Source organism: Betta splendens, chromosome 1 (genome assembly GCF_900634795.4).
Source record: "Betta splendens chromosome 1, fBetSpl5.4, whole genome shotgun sequence".
In the NCBI taxonomy this organism is placed as follows: domain Eukaryota; kingdom Metazoa; phylum Chordata; class Actinopteri; order Anabantiformes; family Osphronemidae; genus Betta; species Betta splendens.
In genome coordinates this window covers 7,855,004-7,877,910 of record NC_040881.3, presented here as the reverse complement: position 1 = coordinate 7,877,910, position 22,907 = coordinate 7,855,004, and the positions used below count along the sequence as shown (strand labels likewise).

Below are 22,907 nucleotides of genomic sequence, written 5' to 3'. Positions count from 1 at the left end.
ATCCAGCTGAACCACGCGTACACACCAGCAATGAGTGAAACAAAAAACATCCCTTAAATACTAACACAACCAGGTGGGTCAACTAATTACAAAAAGGAAATTAACCTCCACCACAGACCCACATCAAAACCCCAGGAGCGCCCCTAGCGGCGCGGAGGCAGAACGTCACAGCTATGACCAGTAATTCTCAGCCTAGTCATCGTACTCCATAAGCCATGCACTCAACATTTCTTGAATTACTTGCACACCTTATGGCTCAAATGAAGACTCCCTTAAGGGATAAAACATTTTTCTCCAATTTCATAGCAAGCACTTCCCCACACACATGGAAAACTATTATAAAGCAGAGGAGAAAGCATCACATTTTTCAAATATTGACAAGAATGCTGAGACAAAGAATTCAAATTTTGCTTTGTTTTTAAAGATACCAATAGAACAAGTCATGAAAGTTCCTGAGGTTCATACTGTATGTACTGTACAGTACATGTACTGTATCATCTTAGTTTAGTTCAGAAACCTACTTTGTAAAACAGTGCTAGTCAAACTAACACAAGTATTAGGAATTCTTTTATATAAATAATAATCCAGAGTTGTGTGTTTGTGTGGCTTCCTTTGAACCCACATTCGTCTAAATTGTGTTGAAGGAAGTTACTTTCTTACATCTACCCATGTACCCACAAAAGGAAACTAGTACCTGTCACTAGAGAAACCCTCACGGCAGGAAATAAAATATGTACTGTACAGTAGGTTCTATCGTTCATACAGTGATCATTAATTATTTGCTGCTCTTGGTTTAGGTTACATTAATGGACACTAGTGTTTAAGTTATTGCTAGAATTGAAGCTGCAGCTTGAACAATTTCAAGTGTCTCTTTGCCACTTCTCTACTTTCTGGTGACCTGGTATCTTTCTTTGCCCATCCTGCATCCTGGTGCAGCTGTTTTCTTCCAGATGGTGGACAAATTTAAACTGGTGCTATTCTGCTCTAACCCAGTACATCCAGTCCAACCAACACATGGCCACAATCATTTGTTGGAACTCACTGCAAAAGACACTGTGACAACCACAAGTACTGTATTTAAATGAGATCTGCATTTCACCAACTCAACGTTTCCAGTCACAAGTGAATGTGTTGGCCCTTTTCTTATAAAAGGGTCCTTGTTCATCATGGATCAAACTGAGCTGACAGCAAAGCTGAACACAATGGATGAACAGGATGTTTATGCCAGTGCAGAGGAACCATCAGGACCTCATATAAAGTGGAAAAGAGTGAAGAATTCAGAAAATATTTATCAAACTGAAGATGCATGTTGCTCTGTGGAGACCGACAGAACTGGACCTGCAGGTAACGTACATATGCAAATAAAGCACTGCACATTAAATACGTAAAGACAGTAATGTGAAGTAAAACTATGACTTCCAAAACAGGGTTTGCAGAGTACGTATTTCTGAGTATGTATAAAGAACACACGATCTTCTACTTTTATATAATAGCACAAATCCTGCTTTTTTGATATTTATATTTGACATTTTTTCAGATTCAGCCATATACTGTAGTTCAACTGTACTTTACTGCTTACTATTGTCCAAAGAACAAGAAATTAAGAAATTACTTTTTGGGGGAAATAACATAAATATATAGATTATATATATATAGAAATAAGATTAGGCCACTTTAACGCGGAGTGTCATGGTCACGTGCTGCCACAACGGGGGGGGGGGGTAGTTTTTAGTCTACTTACACCAAGTAGATCCTACCGTATTTTCTGAATTTTTTTAACTGAAATAATCAGAATTAAACGGCCTTACAATTACTTTGTCAAACACTTTCTCTGTCTTTCTTTCGCTGTTTCGTTGACGTTTTCCTCGTGGGGGGAGGGAGCTGCTGCAGGTGTCGGGCCAAAAAGTGACTGTCTGTTAGAAATCGCCTCGTTAGGGCGTTTGGCTCGTTTGTGTAGGACTACAGCTGCTTATTCGGTTTCAAAAAGCCATAATTTAAATTAACTAAATATTATCCGCTACACCTTTTCTAGTGGTCGTAGTGAGGCCACGCCTTTTAGATTTTGTTTGAACGACCGAAATAATCATCGTAATTCTCTTTACAGCGATCGTCGATCGTGACTATTGAACTGACATGACTCTAGGACTCAGATCTGCGACTCATTATTGCATCAACATGTTTGCTCTTACACATTTTGTGTCTGATTGAGATTTTTCGAGTGACACAGAGTTGTTTTACCACTTTTAATATTTGTATGAGACCAGTTAAACCAGTAAGATGCTTTCATGTTTCCAAAACGTGATTATTCGAGCCAAAGCTTTTGATCAAAAGCTTAATTCTGCCTTATCTTAAATACACTGTGCTCTGCTTTGTTATATTTACAGATGTAATAAATATCCAGTCCATTTGATATTTGTCTGTCCCTGCCTAAGACCAGTAGAACCAGCAGCATGATGGTTTTATGTTGCCACAAAGTGGCAATCTGTTTATACTGAAAGCTTTATTCCCCCCTATTTTAAGTTCATGGAGCTCTGCTGAGTTATAATAATAGATTTAATGACCATCCAGCTCACTTGACCACTGTCTGTTCCTGTCTGAGACCAATAATACCAGTAAAATGCTCTTTCAAGTAGCCAAAAAGTGATTATCGCCAATATATTTTGATATGCTTATTTCTGCCTCATTTTAACTCCATTGTCTTCAGCTTGGTTGAAGTAACAGTGTTAATAAGCGTTCACTCTGTTTGACCACTTACTGTACCTGTCTGAGGCCAGTAGATGTAGTATGATGGCATTTTCACGTTGCCAAAAAGTGATTGATGCCAATATCTTTTGATCAGAAGCATATTTCTTCCTTGATTTGTTGGAAGAACTTTATGTTCAAGTGCATAGTGTGGAGGATATCATAAAGCCTTGAGGCAATCAGATCAAATGCACAATATTTGAGTGTTTTAAGTTGTAAATGGAGTGAGAGCACGCTGAAGAGTCTCAACGCTAACGCATAGCAATACCTTAGGTCGCATACAACACGCAAGAATCAACAGCTTTCAGACAGATGTGCCCGGTGTAAACATCTTGGCCGTGTTCGGTCGTGAAGCCAGTAAAAATAATAATTATTGCACAGAATAACATATACTGTGCAATAATATATTCCCCCTTTCCTTAGGTTAGTTCGTCTTTGTTAGGCAGTTTATTCAGTTAAAGTTATATTGCTTAGTTAACTGTTTAACCTTTTCATGTAAAAAATCTTTCATGTTCTTTTGTATTGGAATTTTTTATCTTTCTTTTAAACTGAAGAATAATAAAAGCAGACTATAAATACATCAAAATTCCTATCTTCTCATTTCAGCTCTTGAGGAAAGCAGCACAGTAACAAACTGTTCTTATAGAACCCCCACAGTGATTCTGGGTGTGCTGTGTCTCCTCCTGCTGGTCAGACTCATAACGGTGTCAGTCTTATGTAAGTACTCCGTTAGCAAACTGATAAACCAGTGGGTGGTGATGGTTAACAATGTTTTTTTGCTGTTTATGTGCCAACAGACAATGAGAGAAGCTCAAAGTGGGAAATGAAGAGAATCCAGTTTCAGACCAGTTACAACAACCTGAATAAAGAAAAAGACCAGTTACAGACCAGTTACAACAACTTGAGAGAAGAGAAAGACCAGTTACAGACCAGTTACAACAACCTGACTAAAGAAAAAGACCAGTTGCAGACCAATTACAACAACCTGATTAAAGAAATAGGCCAGTTACAGACCAGTTACAACAACCTGATTAAAGAAATAGGCCAGTTACAGACCAGTTACAACAACCTGAGTAGAGACAAAGTCTTAGAAGAGAGACAACGTGAGAGTAAGTATTTCTTTCTTTTTTTCTGTGTACATTGCAATGCTCCTTTACCTACAGTATATAGCATATAAAATACCTCTTACCCTTCTTCAAAGGAACCCCAAAACAATTATATATTAACAGAAACCTTTTAGACATCATGGTGGTAAGTAATTGATAAATTTAATATACAGTAAAAAAACTGTTATAACGTGCTATTGTACCAAGCTGTGGAACTAACAAAACTAAAAAAGTCTAGCTGCAGTGTAACAGAGGAAAAGGAAAAAGACAATGGATTCATCAAAAGCAGAGGAATCTGCAGGAGTAGAGGAGATGAGACGGGAAAGTGAGCAAGCAATTAATATTGTAATGCGGTTTGGAGTGGAAGGAGGAATAGAGGAGATGGGCCCAGTAAGACTAATGAAACTTTTAGAAACAAAGTTGGAGACATAAAGTATGCAAGGACATTGAGTGATGGTAATTTGTTGATTGAGTGCAAAGATGAGGCACAAGTGAGGAAAGCGAGAGACGTCAGTGCAGTGTAGTGGAAAAGGTGAAGGTTACAAAGGTACAAAGGTGGTTAGAGTGGGACAGAAGCAAAGGAGTACATGTACTGTAAGGGGGTGATAAACGGAATCCCAGTAGGGGCCAGTTTGGAAATACTGGTACACTGGTAGTTAATGGAAGTGATTTTTTTTCCCACGGCCAGTGAAACATCTTCGTCCTAGTTATTGTAAAATCAGATGACTACATGTAGATGACTACACCACATGTTAAACTTCACATTTTAAATAATTAGATTTCCTGGTGCAATGGGTTCAGTGGGTTGCGTCAGGAAGGGCATCCAGCATAAAAACTTGCCAAATCTATTATGCAAATCATTTGCTGTGGCGAAACCCGGAGGGTATCAGCAGAAAGAAATTGAAAGAAAGAAAGAAATTGTGTTAAAACTTGTGTATTAATTATTTATTATTATTCTTATATAAATGCTCTTGTTTAAATATCTTAGCTTTACAGCAGAAAATTCTGACTCAGGAGAGAGAGCTAGGACAGTTGAAGAGGAAGCTGGATGCCTTCAGTAAGTTTCCAATCTTCAGGATGGAGTCAAAAGCTGTATTGATAACATTTTACTAAATCCAACCATTTATACTTTTTCTATACCTTGTGAACCCGGTAACAACCTACAACAACATTTTCTCTTTTCTCTTGGACAAATCTGATATTGACATTAATTTCTTTTTGTGTATCCACAGATTATTATATCCAACGTGAATGGATCTATTTCGGCCGTAGTTTCTATTATATCTCTTCAAACATGAAAACCTGGAAACAAAGTAGAGAAGACTGTCAGCAGAAGAACACAGATTTGATCATTATCAGCAGCAAGGAAGAACAGGTGTGTGTGTGTGTGTGTGTGTGTGTGTGTGTGTGTGTGTGTGTGTGTGTGTGTGTGTGTGTGTGTGTGTGTGTGTGTGTGTGTGTGTGTGTGTGTGTGGAAGTGAGAACCAAAACACTTTTTAAAGGCCTTTTTGTGGGTCACGATTTATTTTAGGGCTGAGGTTACAATTGAGTTAGAACAAAGGTGAGACATCTGCCTTTATTTGTGATGGTTAGGATTAGGATACAGCACAATAAGTACAAGGATGTGTGTGTGCGTGCATGGTTGTGTGTGTGCTAAAGTCAACTGTTTTAGTTATATAATAAACTGATGTTTGCCTTTGTATTCAAGGATTTTGTTCAAAAGTTCGGAAAGGTCATGTGGATCGGACTGACCGACAGAGAAACGGAGGGAGTGTGGAAATGGGTGGATGGGACTCGGCTGACCACAAGGTTCACACAGTACTTTTCTATTAAGTTGAACTGTGTAAAAATCATACCTGGTCTCGGTCTGGTCCTGGTTTCATTTGGCTGATTTCTGTGACGCTCAACTTTGTGCTCCTTGTTAAAAACCTTTCTGTGTTCATTGTCAGCTTCTGGGGCCCCAATGAGCCCAACAGCTTTTTTGGCATTAATGAAGACTGTGCAGTCACTGGGTACCATAGCGGAGAAGATAGCTGGAATGACGACACGTGCGAAAAAGAAAAACTCTGGATTTGTGAAAAGAGAATGTCTTTATAAGTTAAGATCTGTAATAGATCATATGATGCATTCTGTGATATACTGTACTGTAGTTCTAACTAAAAAGTACACGCTACTGAGTGTTAATCATTTTCTCAGCACTTGTTCTATTGAGTCTTAGTCTGCACGACCTCTGTAAACTGCAGTTGTCTGGAGTGAGCAGAAATGGATCATCGCTAACAACCACATAAGTATAATTATGAGGAAACCTGCCTACAGCAGATGAAATGTCTGTAATAGATCATATGATGCATTCTGTGATATAATTTGAAATAAAAAAAACACCTCTCAACACTGCAGTGAGTGAGCAGAAATGCATCATCTGTAACAACCACATTATACAGGTGCAATTATGAGGAAACGCTGACGCATTCTGATTAAGACCAGGCTTTCAGTCTGTACAGACTGCAAAGGAAACAGACATAGACAGTAACAGAGGGCTGTGCAAATGTAAGAGTTTAGTGTTGATTTCACTTGTTGTTGGCTCAAGGGCATTCCCTCTCTCTGGTTGGAATAAGCTGAGAGGAAGCTGCCGAGAGGAAGCCAACTGTGTGAATGAAACCAAGACAACGTCCTTTTATTGTTTATTCTATGCATATAATGAAACATACAACAATGCAAAGTAGCAGACAAAAAAAAGGCTTGCTGAACTAACTAGCTGGCCGTTACTAACTCCAATTAAGATTAGTTACACAACTATTTGTCACATACCTGCCAACTTGCTTTTACAGTTTTTGACCTACTGTAATGTTTTAGTGCAGATGCACTGTCATCTGTCAGAAGTTTATTCGAAGTCATCTCACTGCAATTAGCATATTCTTCTACGGTCAAGTCTTAGACTGCTTTATTATATTTAATGTGAAAAATGTGAGACAGGAATATGCAAACTTTTTATAGAGTTACACTGAAGGAATCTGTTAGGCTGCTTTCACGTTTTAATGATGTTTCTAAAAAAAAGCACCTGGAAATTGGACTGACAAAGAAGTCCTTTGACACCTTAAAATGATGCCTTCTATGACCAGTAATTCTCTGCCTAGTCATCGTACTCCATAAGCCATGCACTCAACATTTCTTGAATGACATCTTCTCAAATTTGAGACTAATCTCAAATGAAGACTCCCTTAATGGATAAAACATTTTTCTCAAATCAGCAAATTCATAGTAAGCAGTTCCCTAAACAGATGGAAAAATATTACAAAGCAAAAGAGAAAGCATCACAATTTACAGAAATCAACAAGAATGCTGAGTTTCTAATAAGATACGGCATAACTTAGATACAGTAACTAACTTAGAAGGTTTTGCTTTGTTTTTAAAAAATAGAATAGTTTTTTAAAAAGAACAAGTCATGAAAGTTCCTGAGTTTCATACTGTATATACAGTACATGTAATGTATCATCTCAGTTTGGTTCTGAAACCTACTTTGTATGTACCTTTACATTTGCTTTTACATTTACAAACAATGCATCTCAAACTAAGACAATAACTATTAGGAATCTTTTTATATAAATAATAATCCAGATCTGTGTGCACTTGCAGCTTCCTTCGAGCCCACATATGTCTGAAATTGTTTTAGACGTGTGGAAGGAAGTTATTTTCTTACACTTACAAAAGGAAACTAGTACATGTCAGCAGAATAACTCTCACCCCTACACAAGTTCCTGTTCACTTCATAACAGCAGGAAATAAAAGATGTATGTACTGTGGGTTCTATTGTTCATACAGTGATAATTAATAATGTGCTGCTCTTGGCTTAGGTTTCATTATTGTAATAGACAGTAGTGTTAATGTTACTGCATGACTTGAAACTGCAACTTGAACAATTTCAACTGGCTCTTTTCATCTTTTTTACCCAGCATGACCAGTCCAACCAAAATATGAGAACACATTGACTTGCTGAAACTCACTGCAGGCATCACTGTGACAACCACAAATGCGATGCATTTCACCAACTCACGTTTCCTGTTAACAGTGGCGTAAATGTGTTGACCTTTTTTTATTAAGTTATGTAGAGATCTAACTGAGCTGACAGCAAAGTTGAACACAATGGATAAACAGGATGTTTATGCCAATGTCGAGGGACCATCAGGACCTCACATCAAGTGGGAAAGAGTGAAGATTTCAGACAATATTTATCAAAATGAAGACGCATGTTACTCTGTGGAGACCGACACAACTGGACCTACACTGTCAGGTAACGTACATATGCAAAAAAAGCACTGATGTGTGCATTTAATACTGTATGTGAAGACAGTAATGTGAAGTAAAACTATGACTTGCAAAACAGGGTTTGCAGGGCATGTTTGTACATGTACCAGATGACAGATGATTTTTTTCTTTGATAATAGCATAAATCCTGCTTTCTTGATATTTATATTTTATATTTTTTCAGATTCAGCAATATAATTCTACTGTTCTTTACTGCTTACTATTGTCTAGTGATTTGAGAAGACTTGACACACACATAGTTGCATAGACATAAGCAACACTTTACCCGCGAGTGTAATGGTCATATGTGCTGCCACAACAGAGTTGGGTTTTATCTACTTGGTGAATTTGAACATACTGTAGGTGCTAAATTTTATTTAAAAACCATGTAATATAAAACCATATACTGTAATATAATTATAATTATAATTATATTGCACAGTATCAGTTCCCCTTTTCCTGGAGGTCAGTTTGCGTTTGTTAGTCAGTCTATTCTATTATAAGTTATATTGCACTTATTGGTAAATATTTATGAATTTGGTTTTGTGGCCCTTTTTTATGTTTCCAGAAAAATGTTGTTTTAATTTCATTTTTTTTATCTTTCTTTTGGAAATCCACGTATGTTTCCCTTACCTGCATTCTTGGTCCCTCACACATGTGACTGGAGTCAAAAACACCTGGAAGGGAGTTAACCCAGTGGTAGAAAAAGATGAATAGCTGATCCTCAACCCAAGGAAAAGATTTCCTCAACTGTCAGCTGCAAAAGAAAAGCCACAAACCTTAAATCAAATGCATCCAGCTACATGGAATAGACAGACAGGGACCAGAAGATTAATAAAAGCAGACTATAAATACATCACAATCTCGTCTTCTGATTTCAGCTCTTGAGAAAAGCAGCACAGTGAGGAACCGTTCCTACAGAACCCCCACAGTGATTTTGGGTGTGCTGTGTCTCCTCCTGCTAGTTGGACTCATAACGGTGTCAGTTATATGTAAGTACTCTGTTAGCAAACTGCTAACCCAGTGGGTGGTGCTGGTTAACAATGGTTGTTTTGCTGTTTATGTGCCAACACAGACAAGTCAAAGTGGGAAAAGAAGAGAATCCAGTTTCAGACCAGCTACAACAACCTGACTGAAGAAAATGAACAGTTACAGAACAGTTACAACAACCTGACGGAAGAAAACAACCAGCTTCAAAAACAAATTCATCATCACTTCAAAGAGAGAGTGCGTGAGAGTAAGTATTTCTTCCATTTTTTCTGTGTACAGTACATGGCAAAGCTCCTTTACCTATACAGCATATAAAATACCGCTTCAATTAATTGTTCAAAGGAACCCCAAAACAATAGTATATTAACAGAAACCTCTTAGACATCATGGTAGTAGGTAATTATTGAATTTAATATCCACTTGTGTTCATTATAACTGTTATAACATGCCTTCGTACCAGAACTGTGGAACTAACAAAACTATAGAAGTCTAGCTGCATCCACACAGCTGCCTGTAACCGACATTACTATTCACACTGCCACCATTAACAATGACATTGAGAGTGAAAAACCAGCAAATGACTAAACATAAATCAAATGCACTTCCTAAACTCATCCCACAGGCGAAAAAAGTTACAGTGATTACAAACGAGAACCAAATGTAGAAAATCACATGACACCACAAATGACCAAACAGGCCAAACAGCGTCACCTGGCAGCTGGAAGACAAAGTGTAACAGAAACACAATAAAAAGTTCCATCTTTTTTCCACCACCACCCAAGCTCTCTGTTGCATATGCAAGGACGGGCATAGGCGACGCTACGTCTGAAAAGCTACGTCTGAAATCAAAGACAGAAAGAATTCAGATTATTGTAAAGGCTGCAGTTCATCATCTGGGCATTAAAGTGGGAGGAGGTGAGGGATGAGTTTAATGAGTGGGTGAGCCAGGAGGTTTTGGCTCCAGGGCGTCAGTAGTAGGGGTACTACTGTTGCAGTGGAGTAAGGTGGTGGTAGTTGTGTTTTGGTTAGCAAAACAATTATTATAATTGTTTGGTTTTCTTTATATGGCACGGGGTTAGGGTTAACTGTGTGAGGGCTATGGCAGGTGGAGGTAATGCAACACTAAGGATGCAAGCCACCATAAAACACCAAAGAAGTTTAGTCAGCTTTGAAAATTTCCACAGTCAGTGAAGCATCTTCCTAGCAACTGTTCGGGTCCTCGTTATTGGAAAAAAAAAAAATCAAAAGGTGGCTTCTCTGACAAAATGTTTGAATTGGACATTTTAAATAATTAGATCTGATGATCTGATAAACCACCAAGGCCAGAGACGTCGCCCGGTATGGCGCAGCCGGGGCCCCACCCTGGAGCCAGGCCCGGGGTTGGGGCTCGTATGCGAGCGCCTGGTGGCCGGGCCTATTCCCACGGGGCCCGGCCGGGCACAGCCCGAAAGAGCGACGTGGGGCCGTCCTCAAGTGGACCCACCATCCGCGGGAGGAACCGTAGGGGGCCGGTGCAGAGTGGATTGGGCGGCAGTCGAAGGCGGGAGCCTGGGCGCCCCAATCCCTGGATAACCAATCTGGTTATTGGGACATGGAATGTCACGTCACTGGGGGGAAAGGAGCCTGAGCTTGTGCAGGAGGTCGAGCGGTACCGGCTAGAAATAGTCGGGCTCACCTCCACACACAGCCTGGGCTCTGGAACCCAACTCCTTGAGAGGGGCTGGACCCTTTTCTACTCTGGAGTTGCCTGCGGTGAGAGGCGGCGGGCTGGTGTGGGCTTGCTCATAGCTCCCCAGCTTAGTCGCCATGTGTTGGAGTTTTCCCCGGTGGACGAGAGGGTCGCTTCCCTGCGCCTTCGGGTGGGGGATAGGTCACTCACCGTCATTTGTGCTTACGGGCCGAATGGCAGTGTGGAGTACCCGGCCTTCTTGGGGTCCCTGGAGGGAGTGTTGGAAAGCGCTCCAACTGGGGACCCCATCGTTCTTCTGGGAGATTTCAATGCCCACGTAGGTAACGACAGTGATACCTGGAGAGGCGTGATTGGGAGGAACGGCCTCCCTGATCTGAACCCGAATGGTGTTATGTTATTGGACTTCTGTGCTAGGCACAGTTTGGCCATAACTAACACCATGTTCGAACATAAGGGTGTCCATCGGTGCACGTGGCACCAGGACACCCTAGGCCGGAGGTCGATGATAGACTTTGTAGTCGTTTCACCTGACCTTCGGCCATATGTTTTGGACACTCGGGTGAAGAGAGGGGCTGAGCTGTCAACTGATCACCACCTGGTGGTGAGTAGGATCCGCTGGCAGAGAAGGAGGCTGGAACGACTTGGCAGGCCCAAACGTATTGTGAGGGTCTGTTGGGAACGCCTGGCTGAACCCTCTGTCAGACGGACCTTTAACTCACACCTCCGGGAGAGCTTCGACCAGATTCCGAGGGAGGTGGGAGACATAGAGTCCGAGTGGACCATGTTCTCCGTCTCCATTGTCAACGCGGCCGTTCGGAGCTGTGGACGCAGGGTCTCCGGTGCCTGTCGTGGTGGTAATCCGCGAACCCGGTGGTGGACGCCGGAGGTAAGGGACGCCATCAAGCTGAAGAAGGAGTCCTACCAGGTATGGTTGACCTGTAGGACTCCTGAGGCAGCTGATGGGTACCGGCAGGCCAAGCGTGCTGCAGCCCGTGCCGTTGCGGAGGCAAAAACTCGGGCTTGGGAGGAGTTCGGGGAGGCCATGGAGGAGGACTATCGCTCGGCCTCAAAGAGATTCTGGCAAACCGTCCGGCGCCTCAGGAGGGGGAAGCAGTTCTTTACCAACTCTGTTTTCAGTGGAGGTGGGGAGCTGTTGACCTCAACTGGGGATGTTATCGGACGGTGGAAGGAGTACTTTGAGGATCTCCTCAACCCCTCCGACATGCCTTCTGCTGAGGAAGCAGAGGCAGGGGACTCAGAGGCGGACTCGCCCATCACCCAGGCTGAGGTCACCGAGGTAGTTAGTAAGCTCCTCGGTGGCAGAGCAGCGGGGGTGGATGAGATCCGTCCTGAGTACCTCAAGTCTCTGGATGTTGTGGGGCTGTCTTGGGTGACACGCCTCTGCAACATCGCGTGGAGGAGGGGGACAGTTCCTCTGGACTGGACAACCGGGGTGGTTGTCCCTCTTTACAAAAAGGGGGACAGGAGAGTGTGTTCCAACTATAGGGGGATCACACTTCTCAGCCTCCCTGGGAAAGTCTATGCCAGGGTACTGGAGAGGAGAATTCGGCCGATAGTCGAACCTCGGATACAGGAGGAACAATGTGGTTTTCGGCCTGGTCGTGGAACGCTGGACCAGCTTTATACCCTCAGCAGGGTGCTTGAGGGTTTGTGGGAGTTTGCCCAACCAGTCTACATGTGCTTTGTGGATCTGGAGAAGGCATTCGACCGCGTCCCTCGTGACATCCTGTGGGGGGTGCTCCGGGAGTATGGAGTCCGGGGCCCTTTGCTAAGGGCTGTTCGGTCTCTGTACAACCGGAGCAGGAGCTTGGTTCGCATTGCCAGCAATAAGTCAGACCTGTTCCCGGTGCATGTTGGACTTCGGCAGGGCTGCCCTTTGTCACCGGTTCTGTTCATTATTTTTATGGACAGAATTTCTAGGCGCAGCCAGGGGCCGGAGGGGGTCTGGTTTGGGGACCACAGGATTGCATCTCTGCTTTTTGCAGATGATGTTGTCCTGTTGGCTTCATCAGGCCAGGACCTCCAGCGTGCGCTGGTGCGGTTTGCAGCTGAGTGTGAAGCGGCTGGGATGAGAATCAGTTCCTCCAAATCTGAGGCCATGGTTCTCGACCGGAAAAAGGTGGTTTGCTCTCTCCAGGTTGGAGAAGAGTTCCTGCCTCAAGTGGAGGAGTTTAAGTATCTTGGGGTCTTGTTCACGAGTGAGGGAAGGAGGGAGCGTGAGTTTGACAGACGGATCGGTGCGGCGGCTGCAGTAATGCGGTCGGTGTATCGGTCCGTCGTGGTGAAGAGGGAGCTGAGCCGAAAGGCAAAGCTCTCAATTTACCGGTCAATCTACGTTCCTACCCTCACCTATGGTCATGAGCTTTGGGTCATGACCGAAAGGGCAAGGTCACGGATACAAGCGGCTGAAATGAGCTTCCTCCGCAGGGTGGCTGGGCGCTCCCTTAGAGATAGGGTGAGGAGCTCTGTCACCCGGGAGGAGCTCGGAGTAGAGTCGCTGCTCCTCCACATCGAGAGGAGCCAGCTGAGGTGGCTCGGGCATCTAGTTCGGATGCCTCCTGGACGCCTCCCTGGGGAGGTGTTCCGGGCATGTCCCACCGGTAGGAGGCCCCGAGGAAGACCTAGGACTCGCTGGAGAGACTACGTCTCTCGGCTGGCCTGGGAACGTCTTGGGGTCCCACCGGAAGAGCTGGAGGAAGTGTCCGGGGAGAGGGAAGTCTGGAACTCTCTGCTTAGACTGCTGCCCCCGCGACCCGGCCCCGGATAAGCGGATGAAAATGGATGGATGGATGGATAGATCTGATGTGCGATGACCCATCTAATTATAACATGACTAAAATAAGCTTGTGTATTAATTATTTAATATTATTCTTATATACAGTAATTGCTCTTGTTTTAAAATCACAGCTTCACAGCAGAGGTCCCTGACTGAGGAGAGAGATATGTTGAGGAAGAAGCTGGATGACTTCAGTAAGTTTCCAATCATCAGGATGGAGTCAAAAGCTGTATTGGTAACATTTTACTAAATCCAACCATTTATACTTCTTCTATACCTTGTGTACTCGGTAACAAATTACAACTACATTTTCTCTTTTCTTTTGGACTAATTTGATATTAACATGAATTTCTTTTTATGCATCAACAGTTTATTATTCCCAACATGAATGGGTCTATTTCAGCGGTAGTTTCTATTATATCTCTTCCATCATGAAAACCTGGCAACAAAGTAGAGAAGACTGTCAGCAGAAGAAGGCGGACCTGATTATTATCAACAGCAAGGAAGAACAGGTGTGTGTGTGTGTGTGTGTGTGTGTGTGTGTGTGTGTGTGTGTGTCTGTGTGTGTGTGTGTGTGTGTGTGTGTGTGTGTGTGTGTGCGTGTGTGTGTGTGCGTGTGCGTGTGTGCGTGCGTGCGTGCATGTGTGTGTGTGTGTGTGTATCGAACATAGAAGTGAGAACCAAAACACTTCTTTAAAGGCCTTTTTTTGGGTGAGGTTAGAATTGAGTTAGAGCAAAGGTTAGACGCTGCCTTTATTTATTAATTAAGGGGTCGGCGACCCGTGGCTCTGGTCCACGTGACTTGGAAAAAATCGCAATTCCAGATTGACTGGTCACCAACTTCTTAGTTACGACAGCTGTATGAAGCAGAGAAAAGCGGGTTATCTGTCCTCGTTGATGCCTTGACAATGTTTGGTCGTCTGTACACGATCTGAACAGTCTTTACAGTTTTACAAGGCGTAATCTGACGCAGTTTGATCGTTGCTCGTATTCTAGTTGCGGAAGTAGCTAAATGTCACATCTGCAACAGATATGACACGAAGACGCCTTTTCTGAACAGTAGCAGCTAGATCATGACAATCACCACTGTGATTTGAGGTTCCACGGTTCCGCGTTCCCAGTGTTATTTTGTTCTGCTTCAAATGGCTCTTTGGCTGTTTTTGGTTGCCGACCCCTGAGTTAGGGTAAGGGGTCAGGGAAGGCATTGTGTCAATAGAGGTCCTCAGTTCGCCGTAGGTACAAGGATGTGTGTGTGTGTGTGTGTCTGTTAAAGTCAGCTACTTTAGTTATGTAATAAACTGATATTTGCCTTTGTATGCAAGGATTTCTGTAAAAAGTTCCAAAAGGCCATGTGGATTGGACTGACAGAAACAGAGGGAGTGTGGAAATGGGTGGATGGGACTGGGCTGATCACAAGGTTCACACATTATTTTTCTACAGTATTAAGTTGAATTAAGATGAATTGTTTAAATCATACCTGGTCTTGGTCTGGTCCAGTGCTTAGAATTTCACTTGGCTGATTTCTGTGATGCTGAACTTTTTGCTCTTTGTTAAAAATCTTTTTTTTTTGTTCAGTGTCAGCTTCTGGGGCCCCAATGAGCCCAACAATTATAAAGGCAGAAATGAAGACTGTGCAGTCACTGGGTACCATAGTGGAGAAACAAGCTGGAATGACGGACTGTGCGAAACACAAAACTTCTGGATCTGTGAAAAGACAATGTCTTTATAGGTGAAGATACAAAACGTTCACAGTTTGTGCTGTACAGACATCAATCTAAACTGTATTTAGTGTTTCAAAGACTAAAACATGGTCTGACACTGTTCTTTCTTGTATGTCTGCCTACAGCAGATGAAATGTCTGTAATTGAGCATACTGTATGATGCATTCCGTGATATAGTTCTAACTAAAAAGTACATGCTACTGAGTGTTAATCATTTTCTCAGCACTTGTTCTATTGAGTCTTAGTCTGCACGACCTCTCTAAACTGCAGCTGTCTGGAGTGAGCAGAAATGGATCATCGCTAACAACCACATCATAAAGATGTATTTATGAGAAAACACTGACACATTCTGATTAAGGCTTTCAGTACGGACAGACGGCACGACAGAGATACTGTAACAGAGATAGACAGCACATAGGTGCAGTGCAAATGTGACAGAGTTTAATGTTGATTCCACTTGTTGTTGGCCCAAGGGCGCCCTCTCTCTCTGGTGTGTGGTGGAAATTTCCCATAAAGAAGCAGATGTGAAAGTTATCTTTTGTATGATTTATTATAAAAATAAAGGATAATAAAAATAATGGGGAAAGCAAATCAAAAACATGGATGTTGATCGTGCACATCAACAAACCAAAAACCAGCTGGGGAGATCAGTGCACACACCACGAAGGTGTGATTCAAATAACTCGAAATCCTCAGGTTGTCTCTGCCTTTTAACCCCTTTCTCTGGCTCTGGTGGAATGTCTCTCTGCACCAATAAAAATTTTTTTGCCACCTTATCTCGCTGTGAGTAAGATTGTTTGCCTTCTCACTTCTGCATCATCGTGTCTTGTTATCCAAAGGAAGCAACACCAAGCTTCAAAGACAGGATGCATTCTGTTTACCAGCCTTGGGTCTGGTGGGGAATCCGATAGGATGGAGCCAGAGTCCGGGTGTAAAAGACAAACATATATCATAAACTATTAGTCAGTCAAACAGAACATCAGATCTTTTAAACTTGATGTACGACAGGGCACAAGAGATTAGTTGTTTGTGTGAGAATGTTCAGTGTTGCACCTAACCAGCACATGACGACTGTGTTGGATAAGAAAAGGCACAAAGGCACTGTTGGAAAAATACTGCATTTAATCATTGAAACATTGTTAGAATTCATTTTGCTCATCTGCTGAAGCCTCGTTAGCTGTGCTATAGCCTTGAAGTTTCCTCCCTTCTGCTCTGCAAAAAATAGTGAGTACCGGTGTGTAGCATCTGATTTGAACAATGCTTGCTTTGTGCAGAAAATATTTCCCACGTACTGTATGTCTATGCACCTCCCAGAATGCAATACATACAGTATTGTGAGTACCGGTGTGTAGCATCTGATTTGAACAATGCTTGCTTTGTGCAGAAAATATTTCCCACGTACTGTATGTCTATGCACCTCCCAGAATGCAATACATACAGTATTGTGAGCTGAATCCTTGTCTTCTCTTCAGTGAGAGGAAGTTGCCTTTGCTGTAAACTGCTCACTCCTTGCAAGTAAAATCCTGAAGAAGGTCTCAACTGATTGTGTCTGCTTCATTTAAGATTTGAAAAGGGAACTAACAACTTCCCAACTGGCACAATTTTTCCCTTTACAGGTGGGAGTAAGCTCATAGTAAGATGCCGAGAGGAAGACAACTGTGTGAATGACTGGACTGTCTGTTTTATTCAGGGCATTGAATGGTCACAAAAAAAGACAAGACAACATCGTCCTGTTGCTCCGTATATACTGTAACACAAACAACAAACAAACAAAGACACTAATGAGTTAATTTGGTATGATGAGGAAAGAAATCAAGTGCTTGTACATGCAATGAACAATACTGTAACTACAGTAGAACAAGGCATTGTACAGATCAAGTCATTTACAGTAGTCAAATGTCAAGCGACAGGAGCATAGGAAGGCATAATGCGTTGGTCAGACAGGATAGTACAATGCTTAGTGCCTGAAGGACCCCTAAAAGGGAGCTGTACCATCCCATAGGCACAGCCTGGATTGACCACAAGAAAGCCTATGACTTAATGCCCCACACATGGATCATGGAATGCTTGGAACTACACAAGATCAACACGAATCTAAGAACCTTCACCCAGAACTCAATGGGGAAGTAGAAAACAGCCCTAGGGGCCAACTTCAACCTGACTGCCCAACATCAAGTGCTGCATATACTGTAACAAGAAAATGCTCTGTCCTCGCTGCTGTTCTGCATACTGTGGGCCTGAACCTCAGATCATCACCAAGACTGGTTACGGGTACCGACTACGGAATAGCACAACCGTCAGCCAACTCCTCTAGATGGATGACATCCAGCTGTATGCCAAGAGTGAATGAGATATTGACTCTCTGATACATACAGTACCACCAGGATATACAGCCAAGACATCAGAATGCCACTCAGACTGGATAAGTGTGGTTGGATGGTAGCAAGGATAGGAAAGGTAGTCAGGACTGAGGGGATAGAACTACCACAAGGCACCACTTTTTAGAGGGTTTTGCTGTGTTTTTAAAGATGCTAATGAAACAAGACATGGATGTCCCAGAGTTTCACATATACTTTTCATGTACTGTATCATCTTAGAAGTTTAATTCAGAAAGTTACTCTGTAGATAACAATTTTTTGTAAAATGGTGCATCTTAAACTAACACAATAACTATTATTTTTTCCGTATCAATAATCAAAATAATAATCTGTGTGGACTGGCGACCTGTCCAGGGTGTACCCTGCCTCTCGCCCACAGCCAGCTGGGATAGGCTCCAGCACCCCCGTGACCCCGCACCAGGGAGTAAGCGGTTAAGAAAATGGATGGATGGATGGATGGATAATCTGTGTGTTCTTGTGGCTTTCATTAAGTCCTCACATGTCTAAATAGTTTTAGACCTGTTTGGGGAAAAAGTTACTTTCATGCATCTACAAATGGAAACTTGTACATGAGTAACCCTCACCACTACACAGGTTCCTGTTCACTTCAGAAGAGCAGGAAATGAAAGATGTGGTATCTCAGGTTCTGTTGTTCATACATTGATACTCATTTTCATTAATATTAATGATTTGCTGCCCTATGCTTAGGTTGAATGTAATAGACACTAGTGTTAATGTTACTTTGAGACTTGAAACTGAAGGTTTAAAATAAGTTGAATTTGTTGGGCAAAGTATGGTCTTTGTCTTCCTTGTGTAGCTTTGTGATGTTTCAGACCTGCAAAGACAAAGAACGTTTCAGACATTTTTTACAATTACAATTTGAAAACAGATTTTAAATTGTGAAATTCCATATGTGTGTGTGTGTGTGCGTGTGTGTGTGTGTGTGTGTGTGTGTGTGTGTGTGTGTGCGTGTGTGATTTTAAGATTCAAGCTTCAAAGATTCTTTAAACACAGAAACCCCACAAAGTTGTTGTATTTAACAAGACGACAGTAACACATACTGTACTGTTTTGTGTTCATTGTTGTCCCTTCCATTCATTCCTGTTCACAGTCATCTGGGTTCTTGCATTTGTCTTTTGGGAAGAAGAACAAGACACATTCATTTACAATTAGTGCCTCATTGTCTCATTTTTTAATTCACTAAGACTTTATAACACAAAATGTTATCACAAAAAGAAAATTAATGTGACTCTACTCAGTGGACAAAACAGTAAAATATTACTTAATTTTTATTATTTTACTTACAATGCAACGTGTTGCACAACTTCTCTCTAGTACAGTGTTGTTATATTTTAGCTCAGCATTAGCTGCCAGTAGCTGGTTTTCCTCTATGTTCTCTGCATTATAGCAAAGGTAAATGACAAAAGAAAGGAGCGTCATTTTATAGTATTATGTAATGTAATACATTAATTGTAAAGTATACATATTTCTGTTAAACTCACTTTGAACTCCAAGGCAAATAATTCCAATGAGAAGGAAAAGACAAAGCACAATCAGAAACACTGAATCCATTCTGATATGACGTCTGTTTACTGAACTTTCATAGACCAGAGGCACTTTAACAGAAAAACATCAGCATAAGGAGAGTTAGGATACTGTAAAACATTAAGATTACAATACATGTAACTATTTGTGTGTCACACACTGCTGTACCTGGGTGCTGAGCCACTGACACATTTGCAGACTTGCTTTCCATCCAGGGGTTGTCAAACACTCGGAGGCTCTCCGTGCTGACATAGATGTCCACTATCTTGTCCTGATCAGAGCAAACGCTCGGGTTGATGCCAGACTCAGGGTGGAGATGTGCAGACATTATGTCTCTAATAACTATCAGTCATCAAAGACCCAGATATTCTTTTCTCTGCCCTTTCACAAGTATTACAGTACAAAGCAGCCTTTTAACCTAATATAACGCTTGTATTTATTTTCTAGCAGAGGTCGAATACTGAGACTATTGATGTTGTAAAAAAGAGGAAGAGCAAAAACAGGAAGTTTTTTGTTCCTCTTGACTCTACCTGGTCGTCAGTGACCTTTCAGAGACACTAGATAAGGTTCATAACCCAGCTGTTTACTGACACGCAAACGCTTGATAGACGAACTTTGAGGCAAACTTTACTGTCCACAAACCCTAAAGCAGACATAACCCTGTGTGGTGTTCATGCTTTGTTATTCATCCTCTGTTTGTGGGTTTGTTGGACTTTCTTTTTTTTTTAACAAAATCAAATTATTGAATTACTGAACAGATGTTTTCTTTATCCCAACTAACAGCAATACAAACAGCATATGTGGTAAATATTTACCCTTTGCCTTTGTTAAATAAGATTTCCAACCAGCTTTTTTGGAACTTGGATGGTACAGTACAGGTAGACGATGCTCAGGTTAAGTTACATTTTCAAATGTGTCTGTGTAAAGTGTGGTATGCATGTATCTACGTTTCTAAAATGGAAAGTGGCATTAAGCAGGTGCTTAATGCCGCAGGTTAGCTGAAGGCAAACTAAAATTATTCATCCCACCAGCCCTCAGTTTCCTGCATACTGTAGTTGAAATAGCACAGCACAGAATCATAGGTTGCACTTTCAGAGGCACTTTACAAATTTTCCGGACCAATTTGAAATAGAAATACAGGCAAACATTATGGAGTTATTGGACATCTGTGTTGATGTGGAGAAACCTTCAGGTCGTTGTATCAAGTGTAAGACGGAAAGAAAGACCGACATAAACAGCTCTGAAAATATTTATGAAAATGAAGACATGCTGAACACTTTGGAGACAAACACGATGGAACCTGCTGTCTCAGGTAATGAACATGATAAACATGCTTTATTGCTCACACAGAAATGAGAGATGATGTGCAAAACAGAAAAAATTATTAAAAAAGCAAGAGGAAGTGTAGTCTGTATTTATTGATGACTTAATAATCAATAATAATCACAGTGCTTGTGATTAATCTACACCGTTTTCCTAACTTTTCTTTGATTAACCCAATTACTTACAGTAAAACACACATACAGTACAAGAATATTTGGGTCTATCTATGGGTGACGTTACTGTTACAGTAGTTCAGTACAGCATGGTGGCTGTTTTCTCATGTCACTGCTGGTGAAGTAGTGAAATTAATACTATCCGTGATGCCTCAGCTGGAGTAAAGCAGAAGAGTGGGTGACCATGATAACGCATTTGTGCAGGTGGAATAGTGTGGGTTTGGGTTTCACATCAAAGAACGATAACAAATACAGAAACTTGTACCTTCAGGTGCTGGGAATTTGAATAAGAGCTGCAGAGCTGCTGCAGTGTCTTGGGTCATGCTGTTTCTTCTTCTGGCTGGTCTCATAACTCTGGCTGTCCTGCGTAAGTGGTTTGTTACCATGCATATAAAGCTCTCATCACATTCTGTGTAGTAACATTTCTGTGTTCTGCTCCCCACACAGTCGTAAAATGCAAATCTGCCTGCAAAATGGAAATGGACCTATTATACAACAACCTGACCAGAGAGAGGAACGAGGTGCAGATGCAAAACAAGAACCTGTCTGAAGAACAAGACCAGCTCCAGAACAGATTTGAAGACGTGACCAATGAGAGGAATGATGTTCAGAAAAAGCTTCAAGGTTGTCATTTAATACACTAACTCAAGCTGCTCAAACTTAACATACACCTGGTCCAAAGTTTATATGGAACCAGTGCACAGATTCCACAGATTCCACAAATCCTGGATTTAGGTTTCTATTGCATTGCTAACTTTTAGATGTCAGCAGTTGTAATAATTTATGTCTTTTATTCTACATCAGCGCCTGCTTTACGCTACATCTGGTGTCACAGCTAACACCTTAAACATGATATCTCAGAAACAGTCAATAGCTTGTCATGCTGCATGCGACCATGCGACTGCTGTTCATTCTCTTCTTTTCCAACAGCTTTGCAATCCCTCGGATGGACGTTTTTCAGCCAGAGTTTATATTACGTATCCTCAGTGCAGAAATCCTGGAATGAAAGCAGAGACGACTGCTTGCAGAAAGGTGCAGATCTTGTGATTATCGACAGCCATGAAGAGCAGGTCCGTGTCTACTTTATGTGATGTTACGCCAAAGGAGGCTGCCTTCATATTATGCTGATGGTCGTTTCTCTGTCAACAAGGAATTTACAAGAAGTTTTAAAAAAAGCTCCTGGATTGGACTGACGGACATTGACACTGAGGGAACATGGAAATGGGTGGATGGGACTCCACTGACCACAAGGTTAACACTTATACTAATATACTAATAATACATACACTAATATTGATGAGGAACATTTTGATTTTACATTGAAATGAATAATACTTTTACTGTTAGTTTTGGTGTGTCAGTGTGAACAAATGTTTGTGTTTGTTTTTCAGTTACTGGGCCGTTCATGAGCCAAATGGATTTCCAGGCAGAGATGAAGACTGTGCAGAAATAATACCATATATTTTGTTTAAAAGCTGGAATGATGTATCATGTAACTTCAAAAAATTCTGGATCTGTGAAAAGGTCATAAGTTAATCAGCTTGGTTACTGCATTAACTCTATGAATATCATGTACTAGTGCTCTACTACTTCTATTCTATTTTATTCTATTCAAAATGGGTTAGTTGGTTCATTACTGTATGACATTTGGTTGTACATATAACTCCAAGGAAATAAAAGCAGAACATTTCCAGAACTTAATATAAGAAACATTATTTTTTACTACTACTGATTTTACTACTAAAACAACATCAACTTTGATCTATGACCATTTTGTTACTTAACCTTCGGAATATGTCTGCTGACTTAATACACAGTGGGATGTTTGATGTGACTAGGAACCCATAAACATTATAATAGCATTTTGTAGAAATCGTAACTCTTCAAAGATGATCTGTGCTCAAATAGATGTCAGATGTGCACAAAAAGTTTAGGGAATGACCACACTAACTAATTAACTAACTAATTTATGTCACAGCTACAATATGGAAATTAAACCATGTGTAGCATAAAGCTTGTAATCAATGCACTCTACTCTGCTTAGCTCTCCCTTTATTTTTTACTGTCTACTACACATCATTACACTCTGAACATCCCTTAAATAAAAATAAAAAAATGTTATTAAAGTAAAAAAATAATT

At 41.4% G+C, this 22,907-nt stretch overlaps 3 protein-coding genes across 3 annotated transcripts; all 3 read left to right on the top strand.

The window, feature by feature from the left end:
* The first annotated feature begins 1,151 nt into the window (after nt 1–1,151).
* LOC114863048 (C-type lectin domain family 4 member M-like) lies at nt 1,152–5,945 on the top strand. Its single transcript, XM_029163869.3, has 7 exons — nt 1,152–1,344; nt 3,349–3,459; nt 3,540–3,851; nt 4,837–4,905; nt 5,081–5,223; nt 5,557–5,657; nt 5,798–5,945. Exons 1-7 carry the CDS (start codon nt 1,167–1,169, stop codon nt 5,943–5,945), a joined length of 1,062 nt encoding a protein of 353 aa, XP_029019702.2. The 5' UTR covers nt 1,152–1,166.
* Nucleotides 5,946–9,236: 3,291 nt separating this feature from the next.
* LOC114863207 (asialoglycoprotein receptor 2-like) lies at nt 9,237–16,124 on the top strand. The gene is made up of 5 exons (XM_029164097.3): nt 9,237–9,387; nt 13,759–13,821; nt 13,997–14,139; nt 14,950–15,044; nt 15,209–16,124. The coding sequence occupies exons 2-5, from the start codon at nt 13,794–13,796 to the stop codon at nt 15,354–15,356; spliced, it is 414 nt and encodes a 137-aa protein (XP_029019930.1). The 5' UTR covers nt 9,237–9,387; nt 13,759–13,793; the 3' UTR covers nt 15,357–16,124.
* A 4,186-nt stretch (nt 16,125–20,310) lies between these two features.
* LOC114863231 (CD209 antigen-like protein E) lies at nt 20,311–22,655 on the top strand. Its single transcript, XM_055509520.1, has 6 exons — nt 20,311–20,583; nt 21,039–21,134; nt 21,215–21,391; nt 21,698–21,837; nt 21,918–22,018; nt 22,159–22,655. The coding sequence occupies exons 1-6, from the start codon at nt 20,421–20,423 to the stop codon at nt 22,301–22,303; spliced, it is 822 nt and encodes a 273-aa protein (XP_055365495.1). The 5' UTR covers nt 20,311–20,420; the 3' UTR covers nt 22,304–22,655.
* The last annotated feature ends 252 nt before the right edge of the window (nt 22,656–22,907 follow it).

What these genes read in the sequence shown, in the direction of transcription:
- LOC114863048 (XM_029163869.3), top strand. Translation starts at nt 1,167, where the DNA reads ATGGATCAAACTGAGCTGACAGCAAAGCTGAACACAATGGATGAACAG. An exon ending in CATAACGGTGTCAGTCTTAT is followed by an intron (nt 3,460 to 3,539) that starts GTAAGTACTCCG and finishes ATGTGCCAACAG; the next exon opens with ACAATGAGAGAAGCTCAAAG. An exon ending in GGGACTCGGCTGACCACAAG is followed by an intron (nt 5,658 to 5,797) that starts GTTCACACAGTA and finishes GTTCATTGTCAG; the next exon opens with CTTCTGGGGCCCCAATGAGC.
- LOC114863231 (XM_055509520.1), top strand. Translation starts at nt 20,421, where the DNA reads ATGGAGTTATTGGACATCTGTGTTGATGTGGAGAAACCTTCAGGTCGT. An exon ending in CATAACTCTGGCTGTCCTGC is followed by an intron (nt 21,135 to 21,214) that starts GTAAGTGGTTTG and finishes CTCCCCACACAG; the next exon opens with TCGTAAAATGCAAATCTGCC. An exon ending in GGGACTCCACTGACCACAAG is followed by an intron (nt 22,019 to 22,158) that starts GTTAACACTTAT and finishes TTTGTTTTTCAG; the next exon opens with TTACTGGGCCGTTCATGAGC.
- LOC114863207 (XM_029164097.3), top strand. Translation starts at nt 13,794, where the DNA reads ATGTTGAGGAAGAAGCTGGATGACTTCA. An exon ending in TCAACAGCAAGGAAGAACAG is followed by an intron (nt 14,140 to 14,949) that starts GTGTGTGTGTGT and finishes TTTGTATGCAAG; the next exon opens with GATTTCTGTAAAAAGTTCCA. An exon ending in GGGACTGGGCTGATCACAAG is followed by an intron (nt 15,045 to 15,208) that starts GTTCACACATTA and finishes GTTCAGTGTCAG; the next exon opens with CTTCTGGGGCCCCAATGAGC.